The 26,632-nt window shown below is 41.2% G+C and overlaps 1 protein-coding gene across 4 annotated transcripts in view; it reads left to right on the top strand.

The window, feature by feature from the left end:
- LYN (LYN proto-oncogene, Src family tyrosine kinase) overlaps window positions 1–26,632 on the top strand; it is a 158,340-nt gene that overhangs the window by 85,806 nt on the left and 45,902 nt on the right. For all 4 annotated transcript variants that reach the window (XM_058443634.1, XM_058443635.1, XM_032759749.2 and 1 more), the window contains 6 exons: window positions 6,868–6,973; window positions 9,710–9,808; window positions 9,932–10,035; window positions 11,215–11,364; window positions 13,084–13,236; window positions 25,964–26,146. In XM_058443634.1, the coding sequence (XP_058299617.1) occupies window positions 6,868–6,973; window positions 9,710–9,808; window positions 9,932–10,035; window positions 11,215–11,364; window positions 13,084–13,236; window positions 25,964–26,146 (795 nt within the window). The remainder of the gene's footprint in view (window positions 1–6,867; window positions 6,974–9,709; window positions 9,809–9,931; window positions 10,036–11,214; window positions 11,365–13,083; window positions 13,237–25,963; window positions 26,147–26,632) is intronic.

Here is a 26,632-nt window from a genome sequence, read left to right as displayed (position 1 = left end):
CCCACAACAGTCCCCAGAGTGTGATGTTCCCCTTCCTGTGTCCATGTGTTCTCATTGTTCAATTCCCACCTATGAGTGAGAACATGCAGTGTTTGGTTTTTTGTCCTTGCGATAGTTTACTGAGAATGATGTTTTCCAGTTTCATCCATGTCCCTACAAAGGACATGAACTCATCATTTTTTATGGCTGCATAGTATTCCATGGTGTATATGTGCCACATTTTCTTAATCCAGTCTATTGTTGTTGGACATTTGGGTTGGTTCCAACTTTTTGCTATTGTGAATAGTGCTGCAATAAACATATGTGTGCATGTGTCTTTATAGCAGCATGATTTATAGTCCTTTGGGTATATACCCAGTAATGGGATGGCTGGGTCAAATGGTATTTCTAGTTCGAGATCCCTGAGGAATCGCCACACTGACTTCCACAATGGTTGAACTAGTTTAGAGTCCCACCAACAGTGTAAAAGTGTTCCTGTTTCTCCACATCCTCTCCAGCACCTGTTGTTTCCTGACTTTTTAATGATGGCCATTCTAACTGGTGTGAGATGGTATCTCATTGTGGTTTTGATCTGCATTTCTCTGATGGCCAGTGATGATGAGCATTTTTTCATGTGTTTTTTGGCTGCATAAATGTCTTCTTTTGAGAAGTGTCTGTTCATGTCCTTTGCCCGCTTTTTGATGGGGTTGTTTGTTTTTTTCTTGTAAATTTGTTTGAGTTCTTTGTAGATTCTGGATATCAGCCCTTTGTCAGATGAGTAGGTTGCAAAAATTTTCTCCCATTCTGTAGGTTGCCTGTTCACTCTGATGGTGGTTTCTTTTGCTGTGCAGAAGCTCTTTAGTTTAATTAGATCCCATTTGTCAATTTTGGCTTTTGTTGCCATTGCTTTTGGTGTTTTACACATGAAGTCCTTGCCCACGCCTATGTCCTGAATGGTATCGACTAGGCTTTCTTGTAGGATTTTAATGGTTTTAGGTCTAACATGTAAGTCTTTAATCCATCTTTTTTTTTTTTTTTTTTTTTTTTTTTTTTTTTTTTTTTTTTTTTTTTTGAGACGGAGTCTCAGTCTGTCGCCTGGGCTGGAGTGCAGTGGCGCGATCTCGGCTCACTGCAAGCTCCGCCTCCTGGGTTCACGCCATTCTCCTGGCTCAGCCTCTCTGAGTAGCTGGGACTACAGGCGCCCGCCACCACGCCCGGCTAATTTTTTTTGTATTTTTAGTACAGATGGGGTTTCACCGTGGTCTCGATCTCCTGACCTGGTGATCCGCCCGCCTTGGCCTCCCAAAGTGCTGGGATTACAAGCGTGAGCCACCACGCCCGGCCCCTTTAATCCACCTTGAATTAATTTTTGTATAAGGTGTAAAGAAGGGATCCAGTTTCAGCCTTCTACATATGGCTAGCCAGTTTTCCCAGCACCATTTATTAAATAGGGAATCCTTTCCCCATTTCTTGTTTTTGTCAGGTTTGTCAAAGATCAGATAGTTGTAGATATGCGGCATCATTTCTGAGGGCTCTGTTCTGTTCCATTGATCTATGTCTCTGTTGTGGCACCAGTACCATGCTGTTTTGGTTACTGTAGCCTTGTAGTATAGTTTGAAGTCAGGTAGTGTGATGCCTCCGGCTTTGTTCTTTTGGCTTAGGATTGACTTGGCGATGTGGGCTCTTTTTTGGTTCCATATGAACTTTAAAGTAGTTTTTTCCAATTCTGTGAAGAAAGTCATTGGTAGCTTGATGGGGATGGCATTGAATCTATAAATTACCTTGGGCAGTATGGCCATTTTCACTATATTGATTCTTCCAACCCATGAGCATGGAATGTTCTTCCATTTGTTTGTATCCTCTTTTATTTCATTGAGCAGTGGTTTGTAGTTCTCCTTGAAGAGGTCCTTCACATCCCTTGTAAGTTGGATTCCTAAGTGTTTTATTCTCTTTGAAGCAATTGTGAATGGGAGTTCACTCATGATTTGGCTCTCTGTTTGTCTGTGATTGGTGTACCAGAATGCTTGCGATTTTTGTACATTGATTTTGTATGCTGAGACTTTGCTGAAGTTGCTAATCAGCCTAAGGAGATTTTGGGCTGAGACGATGGGGTTTTCTAGATACACAATCATGTCATCTGCAAACAGGGACAATTTGACTTCCTCTTTTCCTAATTGAATATCCTTTATTTCCTTCTCCTGCCTGATTGCCCTGGCCAGAACTTCCAGCACTATGTTGAATAGGAGTGGTGAGAGAGGGCATCCCTGTCTTGTGCCAGTTTTCAAAGGGAATGCTTCCAGTTTTTGCCCATTCAGTATGATATTGGCTGTGGGTTTGTCATAGATAGCTCTTATTATTTTGAGATACGTCCCATCAATACCTAATTTATTAAGAGTTTTTAGCATGAAGGGTTGTTGAATTTTGTCAAAGGCCTTTTCTGCATCTATTGAGATAATCATGTGGTTTTTGTCTTTGGTTCTGTTTATATGCTGGATTACACTTATTGATTTGCGTATGTTGAACTAGCATTGCATCCCAGGGATGAAGCCCACTTGATCATAGTGTATAAGCTTTTTGATGTGCTGCTGGATTCGGTTTGCCAGTATTTTATTGAGGATTTTTGCATCAATGTTCATCAAGGATATTGGTCTGAAATTCTCTTTTTTGGTTATGTCTCTGCCAGGCTTTGGTATCAGGACAATGCTGGCTTCATAAAATGTGTTAGGGAGGATTCCCTCTTTTTCTATCAATTGGAATAGTTTCAGAAGGAATGGTACCAGTTCCTCCTTGTACCTCTGGTAGAATTCGGCTGTGAATCCATCAGGTCCTGGACTCTTTTTAGTTGGTAAGCTATTGATTATTGCCACAATTTCAGATCCTGTTATTGGTCTATTCAGAGATTCAACTTCTTCCTGGTTTAGTCTGGGGAGGGTGTATTTGTTGAGGAATTTATCCATTTCTTCAAGATTTTCTAGTTTATTTGCATAGAGGTGTTTGTAGTATTCTCTGATGGTAGATTGTATTTCTGTGGGATCGGTGGTGATATCCCCTTTTTCATTTTTTATTGCATCTATTTGATCCTTCTCTCTTTTCTTCTTTATTAGTCTTGCTAGCGGTCTATCAATTTTGTTGGTCTTTTCAAAAAACCAGCTCCTGGATTCATTAATTTTTTGAAGGGTTTTTTGTGTCTCTATTTCCTTCAGTTCTGCTCTGATTTTAGTTATTTCTAGCCTTCTGCTAGCTTTTGAATGTGTTTGCTCTTGCTTTTCTAGTTCTTTTAATTGTGATGTTAGGGTGTCAGTTTTGGATCTTTCCTGCTTTCTGTTGTGGGCATTTAGTGCTATAAATTTCCCTCTACACACTGCTTTGAATGTGTCCCAGAGATTCTGGTATGTTATGTCTTTGTTCTCGTTGGTTTCAAAGAACATCTTTATTTCTGCCTTCATTTCATTATGTACCCAATAGTCATTCAGGAGCAGGTTGTTCAGTTTCCATGTAGTTGAGCGGTTTTGAGTGAGTTTCTTAATCCTGAGTTCTAGTTTGATTGCACTGTGGTCTGAGAGACAGTTTGTTATAATTTCTGTTCTTTTACATTTGCTGAGGAGAGCTTTACTTCCAATTATGTGGTCAATTTTCGAATAGGTGTGGTGTGGTGCTGAAAAAAATGTATATTCTGTTGATTTGGGGTGGGGAGTTCTGTAGATGTCTATTAGGTCCACTTTGTGCAGAGCTGAGTTCAATTCCTGGATATCCTTGTTAACTTTCTGTCTCATTGATCTGTCTAATGTTGACAGTGGGGTGTTAAAATCTCCCATTATTATTGTGTGGGAGTTTAAGTCCCTTTGTAGGTCACTCAGGACTTGCTTTATGAATCTGGGTCCTCCTGTATTGGGTGCATATATATTTAGGATAGTTAGCTCTTCTTGTTGAATTGATCCCTTTACCATTATGTAATGGCCTTCTTTGTCTCTTTTGATCTTTGTTGGTTTAAAGTCTATTTTATCAGAGACTAGGATTGCAATCCCTGCCTTTTTTTGTTTTCCATTTGCTTGATAGATCTTCCTCCATCCCTTTATTTTGAGTCTATGTGTGTCTCTGCACGTGAGATGGGTTTCCTGAATACAGCACACTGATGGGTCCTGACTCCTTATCCAGTTTGCCAGTCTGTGTCTTTTAATTGGAGCGTTTAGCCCATTTACATTTAAAGTTAATATTGTTATGTGTGAATCTGATCCTGTCATTATGATGTTAGTTGGTTATTTTGCTCGTTAGTTGATGCAGTTTCTTCCTAGCCTCGATGGTCTTTACAATTTGGCATGTTTTTGTAGGGGCTGGTACCGGTTGTTCCTTTCCATGTTTAGTGCTTCCTTCAGGAGCTCTTTTAGGGCAGGCCTGGTGGTGACAAAATCACTCAGCGTTTGCTTGTCTGTAAAGGATTTTATTTCTCCTTCACTTATGAAGCTTAGTTTGGCTGGATATGAAATTCTGGGTTGAAAATTCTTTTCTTTAAGAATGTTGAATATCGGCCCCCACTCTCTTCTGGCTTGTAGAGTTTCTGCCGAGAGATCAGCTGTTAGTCTGATGGGTTTCCCTTTGTGGGTAACCCGACCTTTCTCTCTGGCTGCCCTTAACATTTTTTCCTTCATTTCAACTTTGGTGAGTCTGACGATTATGTGTCTTGGAGTTGCTGTTCTCAAGGAGTATCTTTGTGGCGTTCTCTGTATTTCCTGAATCTGAATGTTGGCCTGCCTTGCTAGATTGGGGAAGTTCTCCTGGATAATATCCTGCAGAGTGTTTTCCAACTTGGTTCCATTCTCCCCCTCATTTTCAGGTACACCAATCAGGTGTAGGTTTGGTCTTTTCACATAGTCCCAAATTTCTTGGAGGCTTTGTTCATTTGTTTTTATTCTTTTTTCTCTAAACTTCCCTTCTGGCTTCATTTCATTCATTTCATCTTCCATCAGCGATACCCTTTCTTCCAGTTGATCGCATCTGCTACCGAGGCTTCTGCAATCTTCGCGTAGTTCTCGAAACTTGGCTTTCAGCTCCATCAGCTCCTTTAAGCCCTTCTCTCCATTGGTTATTCTAGTTATCCATTCGTCTAATTTTTTTTCAAAGTTTTTAACTTCTTTGCTATTGTTTTGAATTTCCTCCCGCAGCTCGGAGTAGTTTGATCGTCTGAAGCCTTCTTCTCTCAACTCGTCAAAGTCATTCTCCATCCAGCTTTGTTCCATTGCTGGTGAGGAACTGCGTTCCTTTGGAGAAGGAGAGGTGCTCTGCTTTTTAGAGTTTCCAGTTTTTCTGCTCTGTTTTTTCCCCATCTTTGTGGTTTTATCTACTTTTGGTCTTTGATGATGGTGATGTACAGATGGGTTTTTGGTGTGGATGTCCTTTCTGTTTGTTAGTTTTCCTTCTACCAGACACGACCCTCAGCTGCAGGTCTGTTGGAGTTTACTAGAGATCCACTCCAGACCCTGTTTGGCTGGGTGTCAGCAGTGGTGGCTGCAGAACAGCGGATTTTCGTGAGGCCACAAATTCCGCTGTCTGATAGTTCCTCTGGAAGTTTTGTCTCAGAGGAGTACCCGGCTGAGTGAGGTGTCAGTCTGTCCCTACTGGGGGGTGCCTCCCAGTTAGGCTGCTCGGGGGTGAGGGACTCACTTTAGGAGGCAGTCTGTCTGTTCTCTGATCTCCAGCTGCGTGCTGGGAGAACCACTGCTCTCTTCAAATCTCAGACAGAAATGCAGAAATCACCCGTCTTCTGTGTCGCTCAGGCTGGGAGCTGTAGACCGGAGCTGTTCCTATTCGGCCATCTTGGCTCCACCTGTTTTTATTTTTTTATTGTGGGACATATAAAAATTTACCCTCTTAACTATTTTTAAGTATATATTTCAACGGCATTAGGTACATTCACATTGTTGTACAACCAATACCACCCTCCATCTCCAGAATGCATCTTCTCACACTCCATACCCATTGGTTTGGAGTTACCATTTAATGGGAAACTCCATACCCATTAAACAATGAGTCCCCATTGCCTCCTCCCCCAGCCGCTAGCAACCTCCGCTCTTTCTGTCTTTATGAATTTCACTACTCTAGGTACCTCCTAGAATTGGAATCATAAAGTAATGTCCTTTTGTGTTTGGATTATTTCACTTAGCGTGATGTCCTCAAGGTTCATCCATGCTGTAGAAAGTATTAGAATTTATTTCCTTCTAAGAGTGAATAATATTTCCTTGTGAGTATATGCCCTGGCTGGGTGCAGTGGCTCACGCCTGTAATCCCAGCATTTTGGGAGGCCGAGGTAGGTAGATCACCTGTGGTCAGGAGTTCGAGACCAGCCTGGTCAACATGGTGAAACCCCGTCTCTACTAAAAACACAAAAAATTAGCCAGGCGTGGTGGTGGGCGCGTGTAATCCCAGCTACTGGGGAGGCTGAGGCAGGAGAATAGCTTGAACCCAGGAGGTGGAGGTTGCAGTGAGCCGAGATTGCACCGTTGCACTCCAGCCTGGGTGACAAGAGCGAGACTCCGTCTCAAAAAACAAAACAAAACAAAACAAAATGCCCCATGATGTTTATCCATTCCTCCATCAATAGACGTTTGCATTATTCCACATCTTGGCTATTTTGAATAATCCTGCTGTGAACATGGGTGTATATTTATAGTTTTAGATTTAAGTGATTTGCAATAGCAAATACTGGACACAGTGTATACAGCAAGGTACTCTCTGTGGGCCGTGCAGACCCTGAGCCCACTAGGCAGGAAGTACATGTCCTTCTTCCAGTTGCCCCTCTCTTAGTGCTTCCTCTCATCCTTTGTGCCCCATGAGGTTTGTTAAAACGCTTCTGCTGATGGATTCTTACAGGTGTTCTCTTGTGTTCATCTTTAGATCCAGAGGAACAAGGAGACATTGTGGTAGCCTTATACCCCTATGATGGCATCCACCCGGACGACTTGTCTTTCAAGAAAGGAGAGAAGATGAAAGTCCTGGAGGAGTAAGTGGTCTCAAGCACACCATGGCTGCTCGTTTCCTCGGGCCACTGAACCCTGCAGGCTGTCCCCTTGTCTTGCTTCTGGTGCTACAGCCATAGCCCAGCCCCTTTCTTGTAATGGGCATGAGGCCTCCTTGCTACCCACAGGGAGTGGGCAGTGGAAGGAATAGAGCCAAAGGGGTTTTCCTTTTAAGTCCATCTGTGAGCACACTGCAGGGGGTTTCCCTTTGAAGACAGACCGTGGTTTTTCTTTAAAACTATTTTTTTTTTTTTGAGATAGGATCTCTCTCTGTCATCTAGGCTAGAATGCAGTGGCATGATCATAGCTCACTGCAGCCTTGAACTCCTAGGCTAAAGCAATCCTCTCACCTCACCCTCCTGAGAAGTTAGGACTACAGGCATGTGCCACCATGCCTGGCTAATTTTTAAAATTTTTGTAGAGATGGGATCTTGTTATGTTGCCCAGGCTGGTCTTGAACTCCTGCTGTCAAGCAATTCTCCTGCCTCGGCCTCCCAAAGTGCTGGGATTACAGGTGTGAGCCACCACACCCAGCTTGGTTTCTTTCTTTATCCACTCTTGCCACCTTAAGAAATTTGGGTCTGTGTGGCCCATGCATGATACTTGAAATGTCACTTTTCTTTTGTTATATTACTCATGTTTAGACTGGGTTCATGGGCCCAGCCTAGTTTGAGTTCTAAGGGTGCTGAGCTACAGCAGCCGTGTTGGAAAATTCTCAACTCAGCAGCTGCCATGCTTTTGTGAGGACGCCCGAGTGTCGTCATCTCCTCAACCCCCTCTTGCTGACTCAGGCATGTGGCAGTGTCAGACCATAGGCATGCAGGACAGGGCTCAGAATAAGAAACTCCAGTTGCTTTAATTCTAGCTTGCTTTTCTTACTAATCTTGCATTAAATGTCACTGTGACCTGCCAAATAGGATTTGAGAGGGAGACTCCCTTATTAAGGACAAGGTGTTCTATGGTTGACAGCAATGTTGCTTATGGGTTGAACATGAACTTAAGCCTGATCCTGGCCCTGCCACTTGATAGCTCTATGACCTTGACAAGACCCTTAAACTTTATACCTTGGTTTCTTTACTTATAAAATGGGAATGACAGTACCTAGATCATGGGGTTGATGTGAGCATGACGCATGTGTTTAAACATAACATAAGCAAAGAGGAGGCAGAGCTTAGTATTAGTTCTAGTTGCCTTCATGTCTTACAGACAAGGATCCTGTCTGTGTTTGGAATTTATAGAAGAATGCAGTTAAGGCTCAAAGGGACCCATTCCTTCCCCCATTACCAGCTTACCTGCTTGCTTCTTCCAGTGCTCTCCCTGCCTCCTCCCTGGCTCCATGCCTGCCTTTCTGCTGAGGACTCGAGCATGGTGATGAAGCTCACTTGCTTGGAATTGTCTTATGGTTTTCTTCTTTTCATGGTGTCCATCTCTGTGATAACTAGATGTTTGAACAAAGGAGTTTATAATGCATGAACTGTGGACCAATATTCCCTTGACTGTCATTTCTATAAGGATTTGAAAGCATTTCTTAGCTATCCTGGGGCAAGTTACAAACCTTTTGTTTCTGTGAGATGGGAGCCATTTGTACCAACTCTTCTTTGTGCACCCCTGATCACAGTGATGCATGCTTTAGTTGTAAGGCTGTTTTCCTTTGCTTCTGTCTCTAAACATATTTTAATTCCATCACAAAGAGTGAATTTTCCCACTGGATTCTGGGGTTCCAGACATGTTTTCCACCCGCCTTCACCATCCTAAACAAACATCTTGAGACAATTGCTATTGTAGCTGTTGAGTCTTGGATATAAACACTTTTTTCCTTTTATTTTTAGTTGACATAGAATAATTATATGCAGTCATGGGATACAGAGTGATATTTTGATATGTGTATGCAGTGTGTACGGATCAAATCAGTGTAATTAGCATATCCGTCATCTGGAAATTTATTCTTTCTTTGTGTTGTGAACATTCAAAACTCTCACTCCTGGCTTCTTTTCTTTCTCTCCGTCTCTCTCTTTTTAATAGCTTTATTGAGAATTCACAATACCATACAATCCATCTACTTAAAGTGTACAATTCTGTGATTTTTTTTAGTATGGTCACAGAATTGTGCAATCATCACCACAATCCATTTTAGAACATTTTAAATACCCCAAAAGGAAACCCTGCACCCCTTAGCTGTCACCTCAACTCTCCCATTCTCTGCAGCCCTGGGAAACCACGAATCTACTTTTTATCTCTGAAGACTGACCTATTCTGGATATTTCACATAAATGGAATCATACAATATGTGGTCCTTTGTGGCTGCCTTCTTTTATTTAGCATAATGTTTTCAAAGTTCATCCCTGTTGTAGCATCCCTCAGCACTCCATTCCTTTCACTGCTGAGTAGTATTCCACTGGATAGATATTCCAGATTTTGTCCATTCATCAGTTGATAGGCATTTTGATTGTTTCTACTTTTTGCTTTTACAAATAATGATGCTTTGAACATTCATGTACAAGTTTTTGTGTGGACATTATGGTTTCATCTTTCTTGGGTATATGTCAAGGAGTGTAGTTGCTGGGTCCTGTGGTAACTCTATGTTTTCTTTATTTTTAATTTTTTAATTGATACGTAATATCTGTACATAAATACATATTTATGGGATATCTGTGATATTTTGATACATGCATGGAGTATGTAATCTTCTAGCTTCTTTTTGATGTGTATTTCTATTCTAGGCATGGAGAATGGTGGAAAGCAAAGTCCCTTTCAACAAAAAAAGAAGGCTTCATCCCCAGCAACTATGTGGCCAAACTCAACACCTTAGAAACAGAAGAGTGAGTCCTCATGTGTTGTCATCTTGGTGGCTTTGTTTGCCACATTGGATTTCTTGTTAATATTCTTCACCTTTTTCTTGCCGTGGAACATAATATGCAGGAAATGTTGAAATGTCTTCACAGGTGGTTTTTCAAGGATATAACCAGGAAGGATGCAGAAAGGCAGCTTTTGGCACCAGGAAATAGCGCTGGAGCTTTCCTTATTAGAGAAAGTGAAACATTAAAAGGTAGGAAATTGTTCAAGGCCTCTTTTAAAACACTATTTAGGAAATTATTTTTAGAAACTATTCTAGAGCTACTCAAGGGGAAAAAAGGATATAGTATGCTCTGGTAGCAAAAGTTTTATGGTTTGATAACAAATAACGAACTTCAATGATTAGTTGTGTTACTAAAAGTAATATAGTTGAGTGTAGTGGCTCACACCTGTAATCCTAACACTTTGGGAGGCCGAGGCGAGAGGATCACTTGAGTCCAGGAGTTAGAGACCAGCCTGGGCAACATAGCAAGACCCCATCTCTACAAGAAATACAAAAATTAGCCAGGCCTGGCAGCGCATGCCTATAGTCCCAGCTACTCTGGAGGCTGAGGTAGGAAGATCACCTGAACCCAGGGAAGGGAGGCTGCAGTGAGCCGTGATCACGCCACTGCACTCTAGCTAGCCTGAGTGACAGAGTGAGGCACTGTCTCAAAAAAAAAAAAAGAAAAATACTGTAGAAAGCACACATGATTGTGGCCAGTTCTTACCAGGCTTTGTTTGCTGAGCCTTTTGCATTATTATTTGAATAAATCTTGAAATTTTAAGACAAAGAAAATTAGGCTGGGCATGGTGGCTCAGGCCTGTAATCCCAATGCTTTGGGAGGCCAAGACATGAGAATCACTTGAACCCAGCAGTTTGATACCAGCCTGGGCAACATAGCAAGAGCCTGTTTCTATAAGAAATTAAAAAATTAGCCAGGCGTGGTGGTGCGTGATCGTGGTCTCAGCTACTTGAGAGGTTGGAGTAGAAAGATTGTGTGAGCCCAAGAGGTCAAGGCTGCAGTTAGCTATGATTGTGCCACTGTACTCCAGCCTGGGTGACAGAGCAAGAACCTGTTTCAAAAAAAAAAAAAAAGAGAGAAAATCAAAGTAACTTAAAAAATTTTGAATGTAGCTGAATAATAATTTTTAAAAATTATCATGAAGAAAGAAAATGGTATGTTGGCAAGCTACACAGCAAACAAAATGCCAGCTTCATTTGTCAAGTAGAATTTTTATAGGACTTTTAAAATTATGCATTTTATGCAAATTTCATATATATATATGTATTTTGCATATGTGTATCACAAAATGTGTACTGCAGTTGTTGTATAATGCAAATCTTACATTTGTGAGATTTAAACATTTACTTACACTTTTCCCCCCATAGGAAGCTTCTCTCTGTCTGTCAGAGACTTTGACCCTGTGCATGGTGATGTTATTAAGCACTACAAAATTAGAAGTCTGGATAATGGGGGCTATTACATCTCTCCACGAATCACTTTTCCCTGTATCAGCGACATGATTAAACATTACCAAAGTAAGTAAAAACTGAAGGTTCAGCAAGACAAAATATATTTGTTATGATATGTATAGGACATCAAACACTATTTTTATATTAAAACTTTATGCATCGTATTTCTCTTAGATACAGTTGCAGGTCATATTCTATAAATGGTTCTAAATTAATCTATAGTTAGGCCAGGCACAGTGGCTCACGCCTGTAATCCCAGCACTTTGGGAGGCCAAGGCAGGTGGATCACTTGAGGTCAGGAGTTCGGGACCAGCCTGGCCAACATGGTGATACCCCATCTCTACTAGAAAAAAAAAATTAGCCAGGCATAGTGGTGTGCGCCTGTAGTCCCAGCTATTCGGGAGGCTGAGGCAGGAGAATCACTTGAACACAGGAGGCGGAGGTTGCAGTGAGCCGAGATCGCGTCACTGCACTCCAGCCTGGGTGACAGAGCAAGACTCTGTCTCAAAAAACAAATACTAAAGTAAAAGCGATTAATTAATCTATAGTTAAATACACAAAGTAAGATTTGATCCTTGTGAATAATTCTCCCAGTCCTTCCCACCTAGTACATGCTGTTTGACATTCAGTGTTCCAAAATCACCAAGAGAAAAATATATATTATCTTTGCATATATTTTTACAATGCATCTGAATATCTGGAATAGGAACGCAGATTTGCAGATCTGTGTTTGTGTGTGTGTGTGTGTGTGTAAAAGTAATGTATATTCTTGGTAAAGTCAAACAGATATAACACTACCACTGAAATATTTACAAGTGGCAGGTCAGTGTCCCTGTCTCCAGTGCCACTTTGCAGCCCTGAGAAGCCTGGGCCTGAGACTATGGGTCCCTTTCCTGTGTGATTGGAGTCAGTTGAGTGGTTGTTGCCCCGGCTCCTTTCTATGACCTGCTCGAAGGGGATGCACATTATAAGTTTGCTTGAGTCCCAAAACATGGAGAGAGCAACGTGCTTCCGATTTTGTAGATTCTTGCCTCCCTCCGCCCTTCCATTCCTGTGTGCATCTGGCACGTGCTGAGGGTTTATGGTACTCTGGCTCTGTTCTGGGGCCTGGGGTCCAGTGGTGACATGACCGAGTCCCCACTATGGTGCCCTGGGAAGCTTAATGTGGGCTTAGTAATCTGAAATCACATTTTATTAAGTGTGACAATCTGTCAGCCTGTGGTTGTCTGTTGGCTTTGTTGCTTTTGTTCATGTATGTTAGCAGTGCTGATGAATGCAATCAAGTATGTTTTAAATGGTTTTTCTTATATAAATTTCAGGCCGGACGTGGTGGCTCACGCCTGTAATCCAGCACTTTGGGAGGCTGAGGCGGGTGGATCACTTGAGGTCAGGAGTTTGTGACCAGCCTGGCCAACATAGTGAAACTCTGTCTCTACTAAAAAATAAAAAAATTAGCTGGGCATAGTGGTGTATGCCTGTAATCCCAGTTACTTGGGAGGCTGAGGCAGAAGAATTGCTTGAACCCAGGAGGTGGAGGTTGCAGTGAGCCGAGATAGCCCATTGCACTCCAGCCTGGGCGATAAGAGTGAAACTTCATCTCAAAAAAAAGAAAAACAAAAAAACCCACAAATTTCAAAAGTCACAATTATGTCAAGGATGCATTTTAGTTCACAGACTGTGGCAGGTTGGACACTATAAGGCTCCTAGTTCAAGCTTTTCTTTATAGACACAGGTAAAGTACAAAGTATTGCATTTCTTAACCTTCATTTTCCCCTTTCAAATTAGAGCAGCCAGATGGCTTGTGCAGAAGATTGGAGAAGGCTTGTATTAGTCCCAAGCCACAGAAGCCATGGGATAAAGATGCCTGGGAGATCCCCCGGGAGTCCATCAAGTTGGTGAAAAGGCTCGGCGCTGGGCAGTTTGGGGAAGTCTGGATGGGTAAGTGTGTGTCTCGGGGGCCTATGTCCTTCTAGAGATGGTGACAGGAGAAGTAAAGGCTCCAGCCGATTTCGATCAGCTTCTGAGCCAGACACTAAATTATGTCAGAAGCATCATTTAGTTTGTTTTCCTCTGTCCATCAGGGCTGAGAACTGGCCTGCAAAATCTGTTTACTTCAGCTCTTGCTCTTTCTTGTGACTTAGTAATTCTCTTAATGTTTGTAAGGAGGGGAGTAATGGGTATTTATCTTGATCATCTGCCCATTTCTTCATGATTCCCTCATCTCCAGATTCTCTGGATGCACAGTTCAAGTGCAAGAAATTTGCTTCCATCTCTGGGAAAGGTTATCTTAGGGCTGGGACCCATTGGCTTAATAGAAAACCTCAATGTATTACAATTCCAGGGTCACCAAGAAAGTTTCTAAGGTTCTCAAAGTCACGTCATGAAGAAATCATTTCTTAACATTAAGTATTGCCTTCTCAGGCTGGCAAGAAGTGCAGCAAGATTATAGCAGTGGCTTTTTCCAGGGGATTCTTTTCATTTACCTACTTTTAAAAAAGTTTTTATAGTGGGGCTGAGCACAGTGGCTCGTGCCTGTAATCCCAGCACTTTGGGAGGGTGAAGCAGGAAGATTGCTTGAACCTAGGAGGCTGAGAACAGCCTGAGCAACGTAGGGAGACCCTGTCTCTACAAATAAAGAAATTAGCCAGGTGCCGTGGTATGTGCCTGTAGTTCCAGCCACTTGGGAGGCTGAGGTGGGAGGATCACTTAAGCCAAGGAGGTCGAGGCTGCAGTGGGCCGAGATGGCACTCCTGCACTCCAGCCTGGGTAACACAGTGAGACCCTGCCTCAAAATAAATAAATAAATAAATAAATAAATAAATAAATAAATAAATAAAAGTTTTCATAGTGAATGTGAACTTTGGTGATAAGAGTTTTTTAGAACAAAAATGCTAAAGCGTAACATTCTCTTAATGGTTCTAATGGAATGTGCGGTTATTTCTGGAAAGGGTAACATGTTAGGTCACACACATCTGACTGGGTCACTTTTTCTGTGTCAGCTTTGTTGAATGAAAGCAAATGTGATTTCTAAATGGAAGGGGCAGATGCCTTTTAAACACTCTCCAGCCCCGGCAGAACGGAAGCTGCAGCCACGTGGGCATGTCACCGCTGCATCCAGGTTTTCCCTCTACAGTCTTGGCCCCTGGGATCACAGCCTTGCTCACTTTCTCCTGTTGGCCCCTCTTGAGCAGACGTGTCTTTTAAACACGGCACATACTGAGCCAGCCTATCATTAATTCTTACTGCACTGTAAGTCTTTCTGCACATATTTGCAGAATTCGGGTAAACTGTAATTACATGACTTCACATTCTCCATGTGGATCTGCATGTGTCAGAACTGGTTGCCAGTGCAAATCAGGTCCTCCGTTTCTGCTCCACTCAGCAGATTCATGCGTGTGAGTGCTCACTCTGAATGATATCTCTTCCCATGCACACTCTATTGTCTTCCTCCTCATTTCTCTATGTGCTCTTTTTTAATTAACATGAAATTCACATGACATAAATTAATCATTTAAAATGAACAATTCAGTGGCATTTAGTACATTCACAATATTGTGCAGCCACCACCTCCATCTACTTTCAAAATGTTTTCATCATCCCAAAAGGAAACAATGTACCCAATAAACAATCACTCTTCATTCCCCCCACCCCTCAGCCCCTGGCAACCACCATTCTTTCTGTCTCTATAAATTTAACCACTCTAAGTACCTCATATAAGTGGAATCATTTATTTGTCCTTTTGTGTCTGGCTTATTTCACCTAGCATAATGTTTTCAAGGTTCATCCATATTGTAGAATGTATTAGAATTTTCTTGTTTTATGGCTGAGTAATATTCCATTGCATGACTATACCAGAGTTTGTTTATCTCCTTGTCCATTGGTGGACCTTTCAGTTGTTTTTACCTTTTGACTGTTATGAATAATGCTGTATGAATGTTCGCATACAAATTATTATGTGGACACATTTTCATTTCTCTTGTGTATAAACCTAGGAGTTCCATTGCTGGCGCAGGTGGTAAGCCTCTGTTGAATTTTTTGAAGAACCACAAAACTATTATACGCTCATTAAAAGAAAATGACTTGGCTTCTTTTTTCCTCCTTTGATGTTTATATTTATTTTTTTCCAAATCTACAGAATGGGGCAGGAATAGTATAATGAATATTGTATATTCTTCACATAGATTCACCAGTTGTTAATACTGTCCTAATTTTCTTGTTCTTTTATATACGTACACATACATAGATGTTATTATTGCCGTTGACCACCTGAGATTAAGTGCAGCCATGACTTGCTGAGTTTTGTGAAGAGTGTCTAAGCACGTAAGCAGTGCTTTGTTCTCAACACACCTGTCAGGAGGCATAGTATTAGCCGGTCCTATTCTTAATGATGTTTTATTTGATTTTGTCTACAGTAATCCACCATCACTTTTATTTAAAGTGATCCGAAAGTTTAAATGGATCATTTAAATTTAGTTTCTCCATGGCAACTTTTTACTCCCTTTTGTAGTAAATAAATACTCTGTGGGAAGTTTGTTTAAGATTGCGTCAATAGAACTTTCTCCAAATGGTTTCAGCACGATCTGTGAATTCTCTTCCCTCTTAGAAGCCGTCACTTCTCTATAAAGCTCCGGTCCTTTCTGCCCTCCTCCCTTGCTCCTTGAACATGTCTGTTCCAACCCCGCTGGCTCACGTCAAGATCCAGGGACTTCTGCGTTCTCTTCTTGGCTTCCCTGTCTGTTCACTGAGAGTATTGGCAGGAAAACCAGGATCACAATCACACTTAATTGTGCTCTTAGTCCATCTGAGTACTTACTGTGACTTAGTGTGGGGAGAAGGAGGAGAAGACAGGAGGAAGGGAGAAAAGAGTGTACAGGCTCTACAGGCCCTGCTCTAAGTGTGTTTGCATTGACATTCTCACTTACTCATTGCTGTAGCACTGTGAATGAGAGGCATTACTGTGATCATTTGATAAACAACATCCCTGAGAGTCAGATAAGCAACTTAAGGTCATTCAAGGCAGTGAGAGAGCCAGGCTGCTCTGGCATCTGGGAACCCTGGACTCAATTATTTGCTACACTATTTCTAAGCTAATTTGACTTCCCTAGCCTCAGTTTCCACATCAGTGAAATGGACAAACTCCTATCTTATCAGTTGTTCAAAGGAAGAATGAGATTATGCACCTGGGATGTTTCCCAGAGTCTGACTCCGTGTGCCCTATTTTTATTACTGACACTTTTTTGTTTTTGATTCTAGTTATTGGAAGCTATATTTTGATGCATTTTCCCCAATTTTAATCATAAAACAGAGCCATAAATAATCCAATTAGACTTTCCTATGGATATTTGCTGGCAAAGGAATTAACGTGTCTGTCATGAAAAGAAATGTAGATGTACTGGTTCACCCTAAATCAGTAGCCCTGCATATAAAGTGATGGCTTGGAATTTTGTTCCAGCCTCTCCTGTTCAGCTGTGAAGCCAGGATAAAGCATCAAATTGCATGCTATTTGCTCCTGAGAGACAAGTAAAGTGAACCAAGTACATTCAAATCCAGCTGCTTGAGTGAATTATTTCTCAGTAACACTGTTTTTAAAGATGCAGTTGTTGGCAGGGCACAGTGGCTCGCACCTGTAATCCTGGCACTTCGGGAGGCCGAGGCAGGTAGATTGCTTGAGCTCAGAAGTTCGAGACCAGCCTGTGTTTCCATCTACGCAGGAGGCTGAGGTGGGAGGATCGCTTGAGCCTGGGAGGCAGACGTTGCAGTGAGCTGAGATTGCACCGCTATCACCAAACTGGGTGACAGAGTGAGACCCCATCTCAAAAAATAAATCAATATGCAGTTGCTGCCAGCCTGGATGCCTAGCATCAAAAGTGCTGCTGTCAGCTGTGGTGCCAGTGCGTCCTCCAGGGGGTGCCTGGCGAGGTTGGGAGCAGGAAGTCAGGAGCTAGGCAGCCTGGAGCACATACCTCAGCAGACCTGCCTACATCCCCTGTTCCGTCATAAGGTGCAAGTCTGCACTAAAATTGTACACCTGGAGCTTAAGAACATTGGTCCTTTCTGGGAGTGGGAAAACCTCCTTGCTTCTAATTCCAGATACACCGAATCCTCCTATTTCTCTTCCTTTCCTGCACACAGCTTAATTTCAGAGAACTTTTGCTTAACATATATCCAGGTGGTGCCTAGGAGAAACAAGTTTAGAAGAGAAGAGAATGGAGTGTTGGAAAGTATCTGATTGTTCTGTACAAATTGTTACTTTGTATTTAGACTGTCTGAAACAGGGTAAAAATCTTGAGAAAATACATCACTTGAATAGATTTGCTCATTCCGTTTTTTAAAATTGTGGTAAAATACACGTGACATAAAATTTGCGTTTTCGCGATGTTTAGGTGTACATTTCAGTAGTGTTAAATGCATCTATACTGTTACGCAACCAATCTCCAGACTCTCTTTTCATCTGATGAAACTGAGAGACTGTGTACTCTTTAACACCAACTCCCTGATCCCCTCTCCCTCCAGCTTCTGGCAACCACCATGCTACTTTCTGCCTCTGTGAATTTGACTACCTTAGGTTCCTCAAATAATTAGAATCATACAGTATTTGTCTTTTTGTCTCTGGCTTACTTCACTTAGCATGATGTCTCCAAGGTTTATCTATGTCGTAGCATGTGTCAGAATTTCTTTGCTTTTTAAGGCTGAATAATATTCCTTTATATGCATACGTACCATTTTGTTTATTCATCTGTTGATGGACAATTAGGTTGTTTCTACCTTTTGGCTATTGTGAATATGCCACTGTGAACATGGGTGCACAGATACCTCTCTGAGACCTTATTTTCCATTCCTTTGAGTATAAATCCAGAAGTGGAATTGCTGGATCCTGTAATTCTTCTAACTTTAAAATTTAGAGGAACTGCCGTACTGTTTTCTATATCAGCTGCACCATTTTACATTCCCACTGACAGTGTATAAGTGTTCCCTTTCTCCACAGCCTCACCAACAGTTGTTATTTTCTGTTTTGGGGATTTTTTTTTGTTGGCTGGTTGGCTTTTTTGATAGTTGTCATTTTAATAGATGTGAGATGGTATCTCACTGTGGTTTTGATTTGTGTTTTCCTAATAATTAGTGACCAAGCATCTTTTCATGTCCTTCCTGGTCATTTCTACATCTTCTTTGGAGAAACGTATGTTCAAGTCCTTTTCTCACTTTTTAAATTGTGTTTTTTACTTGATTTACTAACAACGTTTTAAATGACAGAGGCAGTAGAGCCTCATCTAAAATGGGGTTTAATGGAACCTATCTCAGAGGGATTGCAGAACAATTGAAAGAAATTGTGCAGGTAAGTTCAATTGACAGCATTCAAAGCACTGTTATCTTTAGAAAGAAAATATGTCACATTAGTGCAAAGGCTATACCGTAGAGGAAAGAAATTGCCCAGGGTTTCCCCACTAAATAGAAGTTGTTTTTATTTTTGCTTTTTAATTTTTTTTATTTTGAGATAATTGTGGATTTACATGCCATTGTGAGAAATAATACAAAAAGGATAACATATGTCCACATAAAAACTTGTACATGAGTGTTCATAGTAGCATTATTTGTAATAGCCAAAAAGTACAAACAACCCAAATGCCTATCAGATGATGAATGGGTCAATAAAATGTGGTATATTCATACAATGGAGTATTTGGCAATAAAAAAAAAAAATGACCTGGCATGCTTCAACATGGATGCCATGCTGTTTTATGGATGACTTATAATAACACTATGTTAAGTGAAAGAAATCAGGCCCAAAGGAGCACATATTATACCGTTCTATTTATATGAAATGTCCAGAATAGGCAAATCTAGAGTTAGAAAGTAGATGACTGGTTGCCTAGGGCTGGGGGGCCTGGGAGTATGATAGGAGTGACTGCTAATGAGCATGGGATTTCTTTTTGGAGTCATGACAACATTCTAAAGCTAATTGTGGTGATGATTGTACAATTCTGAATATGCAAATAACTGATGAACTATATACTTTAAATGGATAAATGGCATGGTATATGAATTATATCTCAATAAAGCTGGCAAATATATAAAAGAAATGATACAGAGAGATCCCATGTACCATTTACCCAGTTTCCCCCAGTGGTAACATCCTGTAAAACTATAGTACAACATCACTACCAGGATATTGGCATTGATCACTGTTCATTTTTTAATTGTGCTTTTCTTCCAGTCTTATATTGAATGGAGGAAGAAAGGAAAAGAAGGGAAGGGGAAGAAAAGAAAATAGAAGAGAAAAAAATAGAAAATTTTCAGTTGGGATCTTTTGCTTGTAGGGACTGAGTTTGCCTGTCAGTCAGCGAGCAACTTCTTCACTCCTGAAATAATTTAAATATGTTAAATACACATAGCAGAGGAATACTGGGAATACAACCAAAAGAGTTGTGATTGGTGATTCTATGTTACAAATAGGCTGAAGGATACTCCCTCTCCCAATTTTGAGCTGCCAGAATTTAGTTTTCTCTTATCCTTTTTAGTTTCTCAAAGGATAAGCAGGCTAGCTTTTCTCACTGATAGAAAAAATACAATTAAAATTCTATCACTGTTAACCAAGTAAGTTAATATTTTTGTTAAACATAAGGAATTGTTCATGGACAACCCGTTTCATTTTATGGTCTGCACTTTTTTGGCCTGAAATGTAGTGAACAAATACTAGGAAGTGACCTGTTCTTTGGGGGAAGGGGCTGGGTGGGAATAAAAGAAAGAGGTGTCTCTGCTTCAAGCTGTTTCCTCTTGTTTGTGTGATCCTTGTGACATCTGACTTGGGTGACATGCTTCCTCTGCGGATTGTCCTATTCCCAGGGAATCAACTGGGCAGCGAGGCTAAGGACGATGTTTCCTCTGACTGCTTGGTCTATGAAGAGACCCTGAGGAAGGAAGGAAACTTATTTTACATTGAATTTTGCTTGATAAATTCTCATTTGAGCCAACTGCCTTGAGATTAATCATCAGCCCACTTCCAAAATCAACTGCATGCATTTTTTACAAACCACTCTCTCTTTTGTGGTACGTGGGCACTTTTTAGCAAGCCAGTCACAGCCGGAATTAGAGCGCTCTCAAGGTGCCACATCAGCTTTCTTTAACTGTGGCAAAGTGGCACTCCACAGGACACTTTTTACTAGCTCAAAGTTTTTTTTAACATCATTTTTCATCTGTATTAACAACCCAAATCTCCATGACTAGGTTAATTTGAACCTTCAAACTACCAGAGAGTATCTTGGAAACCTATGATTTGATCCTTAGCACTGAATAAAAATCATGCCTTTAACGGAGGGATGAAAACCACCCTATTGTTTCAATGTCACAGCCCTGAGAGATCATCTGGGAGCTGCCGCCATTCTTGGGCCATGTTTGACACAGCTGCTTTATCTACCACTCACCTCAAACTCCTTATCAGTATTTAAAATATATGCAGCTGCAATATTTCCTGATAACTTCCCCCTTAACCTTGGAAAGCGGTTTTTTTCCTTCATCCTTTATTCATACTTTTCTATTGTATAAGTCTCCATGAGCTTCATTGTTTTTATGATGGCAAAAGGGAAATGGTTTTGTTTCTTTAACTTTTATTGCTACGTAATGTAACAAGCAGACAGAAAATGCAAACACAAATATCTAATTTCACAAATAATTACAAAGCAAAAACTGGTGTGCCGACCTCTGAGAGGAAACTTGCTAGCCCCAGAAGCCCCCACCGTCCACCCATCCCCTCCCACCCACACCCTACCTGTCCCCCAGAGACAACAGCTATTCCGACCTTCCTGATGGTTTTCTGACTTTTCTTCTTAATTTTACCACTTTTGTATATGGGGATATATGCATCCCCCCAAAATATAGCTCAGTTTTGCCTGTTTTTATACTTTATATGAACGAATTATACCAAATGTGCTCTTTTACGTCTTGCCTCTTTTACTCAACGGGTTGGTGAGAGGCACCCATGCTTTTGGGTGTGGCTACAGTTCATTCATCTTCATTCCATGTGGTGTTGGTAAGATGCATGTGTGCTTTTGGGTGTGGCTACAATTCATTCATCTTCATTCCATATGGTGTTGGTGAGATGCATCCATGCTTTTGGGTGTGGCTATGGTTTATTCATCTTCATGCCATATGGTGTTGGTGAGATGCATCTGTGCTTTTGTGTGGCTACGATTCGTTCATCTTCAGTCCCTATGATGTTGGTGAGATGCATCCGTGCTTTTGGGTGTGACTACCTTTCATTCATCTTCATCTCATGTCATGTTTGTGAGATGCACTCGTGCGTGTCATCCCATGTCGTGTTGGTGAGATGCATCTGTGGCTATGGTTCATTCATCTTCATTCCATATGGTATTGGTGAGAAGCATGTATGCTTTTGGGTTGGCTACGGTTCATTCATCTTCATCCCATGTCGTGTTGGTGAGATACATTCATGCTTTTGGGTGTGGCTATGGTTCATTCATCTTCATCCCATGTCGTGTTGGTGAGATGCATTCATGCTTTTGGGTGTGGCTATGGTTTATTCATCTTCATGCCATATTGTGCTGTGCTGCATGTGTTTTCAAGATATATGATCATTTATCCATTTATTTCACCATTTACTGATGAAATTGGAGTTCATGTTAGTCCATTTTGCTTTGCTAAAGGAATACCCGAGACAGGGTAACTTATAAAGAAAAGGTTTATTTGCTTTACAGTTCTTCAGATTGTACAAGAAACATGGCACCTGTCTCTGCTTCTGGTGAAGCCTCAGGAAGCTTCCATTCAAAAAGGAAGGCAAAAGGGAGTGAGCATGTCACATAGTGAGAGCAAGAGAGTGACCAGAAGAGGTGCCATGCTTTTAGACAACCAGCTCTCTTGTGAACTAATAGAGCGAGAACTCACTCTTTACCATGGGGATGGCCCAAGCCATTCATGAGGGATTCATCCCCATGACCCAAATACCTCCCTCTAGGCCCCACCTCCAATACTGGGGATCAAATTTCAACATGAGATTTGGAGAGGACAAACATCCAAACTATATCAGAGTTTTTCCCAGTTTGGGCTGCTATGAACAATGTGCTGCACGTTTTTGTGCTGATCCGAGCATGCATGAGCTCTAGGGTGAGTGGGAGTGGATTTGCTGGATCGTAAGGTGTATAAATCCTCAGCTCTTCTAAGTTATTGCCAACTTATTTTGCAAAGTGCTGGTCCCAGCTTAGATTCTCACCAGCAATACGCCAGTCCGCATGTCCCCTTTCCTGACTAGCAGAGCTGTACTTAGAGAGATGTGGGCCCCAAGGCAGCACAGGCAGTGGGTGGTTATCCAGAAGGAAGTGTGCACTCAGCATCCTTCATGGACACCTTGGATGTTGTCACAGAAGCTCTGCAATTGAATTTCAGTGATGCTCAGCAAAGAACACAGAATGAGGCCTAGGGCAGCTGCCCCAGAGTCCCTCCCAAGGGGCAGGTGCTCATCAGCACTTGATATTACCAGACTTTAAAAAGTTTTGCTACGCTCAGCAGTGGTTTCTCATGACTTTATTTGCATTTCTCTGGTTACTAATAAGATTGAGTACTTTTCACATGTTTATTACTCATATGAGTTTCTTCCTTTGAAATGCCCATCCAAGCCTTTGCCTATTTCTTCTGATTTTTCTTACTGATTTGTAAGAATTCTTTCTATATCCTGGATGCCAGTTCCTTGCAGTTATATGTATCATATAGTTTACATATTTTCATGTATTTTATATCATGTATTTTCCTGCTGTGATTTGCTATGGATATGTTCATGTAACTTAGGGTTAGAGTTAGGGCTGGGGTTAAGGTTAGGGTTTATAAACGTTAAAAAATTTATAATAAAACCTTTTTGATTTAAATGTAATATTAAAAGGCTTTTGTTGGTGGAATGTACTTTACAATAACTCTTAAGATATACAGAAAAGGCCATATTGCTTGTAATTATGCATTTAGATGGCAGAACAATTTAATATGTTCATAATTCCATTATTTTAGGTAGGTGGTAGCTTTTTAAAAGGACCTAGGATGGTTTTTTTTGTCAGCTTTATGTTATTATCTTCTCCATATGTTCTAACACTTATTTTATACTGCATTCTTCTTTTTCTTTTCTTTCTTTCTTTTTTGTTTTGTTTTGTTTTGTTTTAGAGATGGGGGTCTCACTATATTGCCCAGGTTGGTCTTGAACTCCTGGGCTCAAGCGATCCTCCTGCCTCTCAAAGTGCTGGGATTACAGGCATGAGCCACCTTGTCTAGCCTCATTTTTCTATAGAGCAGTGCAAGCTCCTAAGTATTAACCAAAGTGGAATACAAAATAAAACATTTTAATAGAGGAATCAGTCTTAATGACTAAAAGAAACATCATTGGATAGATTGACTGCTAGCTATAAATTAACTTTTTCTTATTTGTTTGAAGGCTTGGAAATAGATGTAGAATACATTTCTTTATTATTTAAAAAAATCATTTTATTAAAAAGTACATACTTGGCTGGGCACAGTGGCTCATGCCTACAATCCCAGCACTTTGGGAGACCAAGGTGGGCAGATCAGCTGAGGTCAGGAGTTCAAGACCAGCCTGGCCAACATGGCAAAACCCTGTCTCTCCTGGAAAAAAGAAAGAGAAGAGAAGAGAAAAGAAAAGAGTACATACTCAGTGACAAATCCAGTCAGAATAGAAAAGAGCAAGAGAAAGTAGAAGTCACTCCAAATTCTACCAGCCAGGGATAATCACTGTTGTTTTACTGAGCAGGCTTCCAGTCATCTTTCTATGCTATTCACATACAGATACTCTTGCACCCTAAAAAGGGGACCGTCCACTCCACGTCATCTTTCCTTAGGGCAGGTGCTATCTGGCTGTTGCGCACCAGGCAGCAGGAACCTGCAGGAAGATTTGCAGTGGCACCAGCAGCTACTACTCCCTTCTCCCCATTATTATTATTATTATTTTTTAACATTTCCAAGAGAAATACGGAAACAGAAGAGAGGACAGGAAGGAAGAGTATGATTATTAATATTTCTCCTTTGCCAAATTACTGAGAAAAGGCTTTCCCAAGAGAAAGTCAGGATTAAAGTGCTCAATCCCAGTCCCAGAAGGGTGGTGCCTCAGGGGAACTATACTAAGGAGTCAGTATTGCCCAGAGCGTGTTCCATGTGGTGTGAGAGGCTACTTGAACAAGTGTTCTGAGGTCAAGAAACTGTGGGACTCTCTGGGGTGAACAAATTCAGGCTTTTCCCCTGAAGGCCTCCCAGGGCACCTGCTGCATCTCCTGGGTGGGGGAGGAGAGGAGGGGGTGGCTCCCTGTCCTTTCAGTGGGGGATACTTTTTCACTAACAGTCACCCAAGTCCAGTTGTCTGCAAATTTTGGGAAGTGCTTGTTTGACTCTAGCGTATTGTACTTTAAGTTAGCATATATAAGTAATTTTTATAAAGAACACCTTTTTTAAAGAAAATGTGGTAAATAGTTAAAGATGTGGTGAGCAAAAAATAGTTAAAGATATGGTGAGCAAAATTAAAATCACTCGTAATCACACCATTGGAAATAACCAGCATTTGGTATATTTTGGTGTCTTTTCTTCCAGACCATTGTTTATATGTGTGTGTCTGTGTATCTATAAAATATGTCTGTATTTTAAAATAGGGATTATAATGTGAGTGTATGCCTGTGTGTGTATGTATATGTATGTAAGGAATTATAGCATATATAGAGTTTTGTTTTGTTTTGTTTTGTTTTGGTCTTGAATAAAGAACATTTTGTTATTAGAGAAAAATATTAGTCCTCGGCTGGGCACAGTGGCTCATGCCTGTAATCTCAGCACTTTGGGAGGCCGAGGCTGGCAGATCACTTGAGGTCAGGAGTTTGAGACTAGCCTGGCCAACATGGTGAAACCCCGTCTCTACTAAAAATACAAAAATTAGCCAGGTGTGGTGGTGGGCACCTGTAAACCCAGCTACTAGGCAGGCTGAGGCATAAGAATCGCTTGAAACCAGGAGGCGGAGGTTGCAGTGAGCCAAGATCGTGCCACGGCACTCCAGCCTGGACAACAGAGCAAGACTTAGTCTAAAAATAAATAAATAAATAAATATTAGTCCTCATGGTAGAGTGCCAATAAAAACATTTTTTGCTACTATTTCATAAAAACCTTTTGATTTTTGAATAATTTAAACATTTTTTGGTAAAGAAAGAAAATTCCTAGATACTTTTCATCTAGCCTCCCCTAATTTTATCACTATATAGTGTTTTAACTCAGGGCTTTTTCTATCTGTGATTAAATTTTTTGCTAACTCTGCATCTACAAAGTGAAGTTTTAATTTTTTTTTTTTTTTAATTGAGACGGGGTTGCACTCTGTCGCCCAGGCTGGAAGGCAATGGTGCGATCTCAGCTCACTGCAACCTCCACCTCCTGAGTTCAAGCAATTCTCCTGTCTCAGCTTCCTGAGTAGCTGGGATTACAGGCGCCTGCCACCACGCCTGGCTAATTTTTGTATTTTTAGTAGAGATGGGGTTTCACTGTTTTAGCCAGGCTGGTTTCGAACTCCTGACCTCAGGTGACCCACCCGCCTCGACCTCCCAAAGTGCTGGGATTACAGGCGTGAGCCACCGCCCCCGGCTAGATTTTCTGTTTTATAAAGCATGCCCGCCTTCTGTTTTCTTCCTAGGTTACTATAACAACAGTACCAAGGTGGCTGTGAAAACCCTGAAGCCAGGCACTATGTCTGTGCAAGCCTTCCTGGAAGAAGCCAACCTCATGAAGACCCTGCAGCACGACAAGCTCGTGAGGCTCTACGCCGTGGTCACCAGAGAGGAGCCCATTTACATCATCACGGAGTACATGGCCAAGGGTGAGTTCCCCCCACTGCCCAGAGCTTGCAAGGGCTTCAAACTCAAAAAGTCAAATGTGTAAGTGTTCAGAGGTCACTCGAATAGTTTAATTATCAAACAGTATACCCACTACTGAAAAATTAGGAAATATAAGAAGACAAAGCAGTTTATAAACCTAATCACCAGAAGTAATCCATGTCACAGAATTGAAATCTAATCTTCCTGTTTTCTCTGCATCTGCCTGTGTGTACCTATTGCCCTGAGAATAGTGCCCCATATCTAGTAGCCCCCAATAAATATTTATCAAATGAATTACTATGTATTTCAAAAAGGAATATTTTTGTCATATGCTTAAAATGTGAAGAGTTCCCAGAATTCTAATACTACAGATTTAGTACAGATTGTTCAGTACCAAATTCCTCTTTCTTTCTTTTTTTTTTTTTTTTGGGACAGAGTCTCACACTGTTGCCCAGGCTGGAGTGCGGTGGTGCAATCTCTGCTCGCTG

The sequence above is a fragment of the Hylobates moloch genome, unplaced genomic scaffold (genome assembly GCF_009828535.3).
Source record: "Hylobates moloch isolate HMO894 unplaced genomic scaffold, HMol_V3 SCAFFOLD_9, whole genome shotgun sequence".
NCBI lineage: Eukaryota > Metazoa > Chordata > Mammalia > Primates > Hylobatidae > Hylobates > Hylobates moloch.
This window is presented reverse-complemented; position numbering and strand designations above follow the sequence as displayed.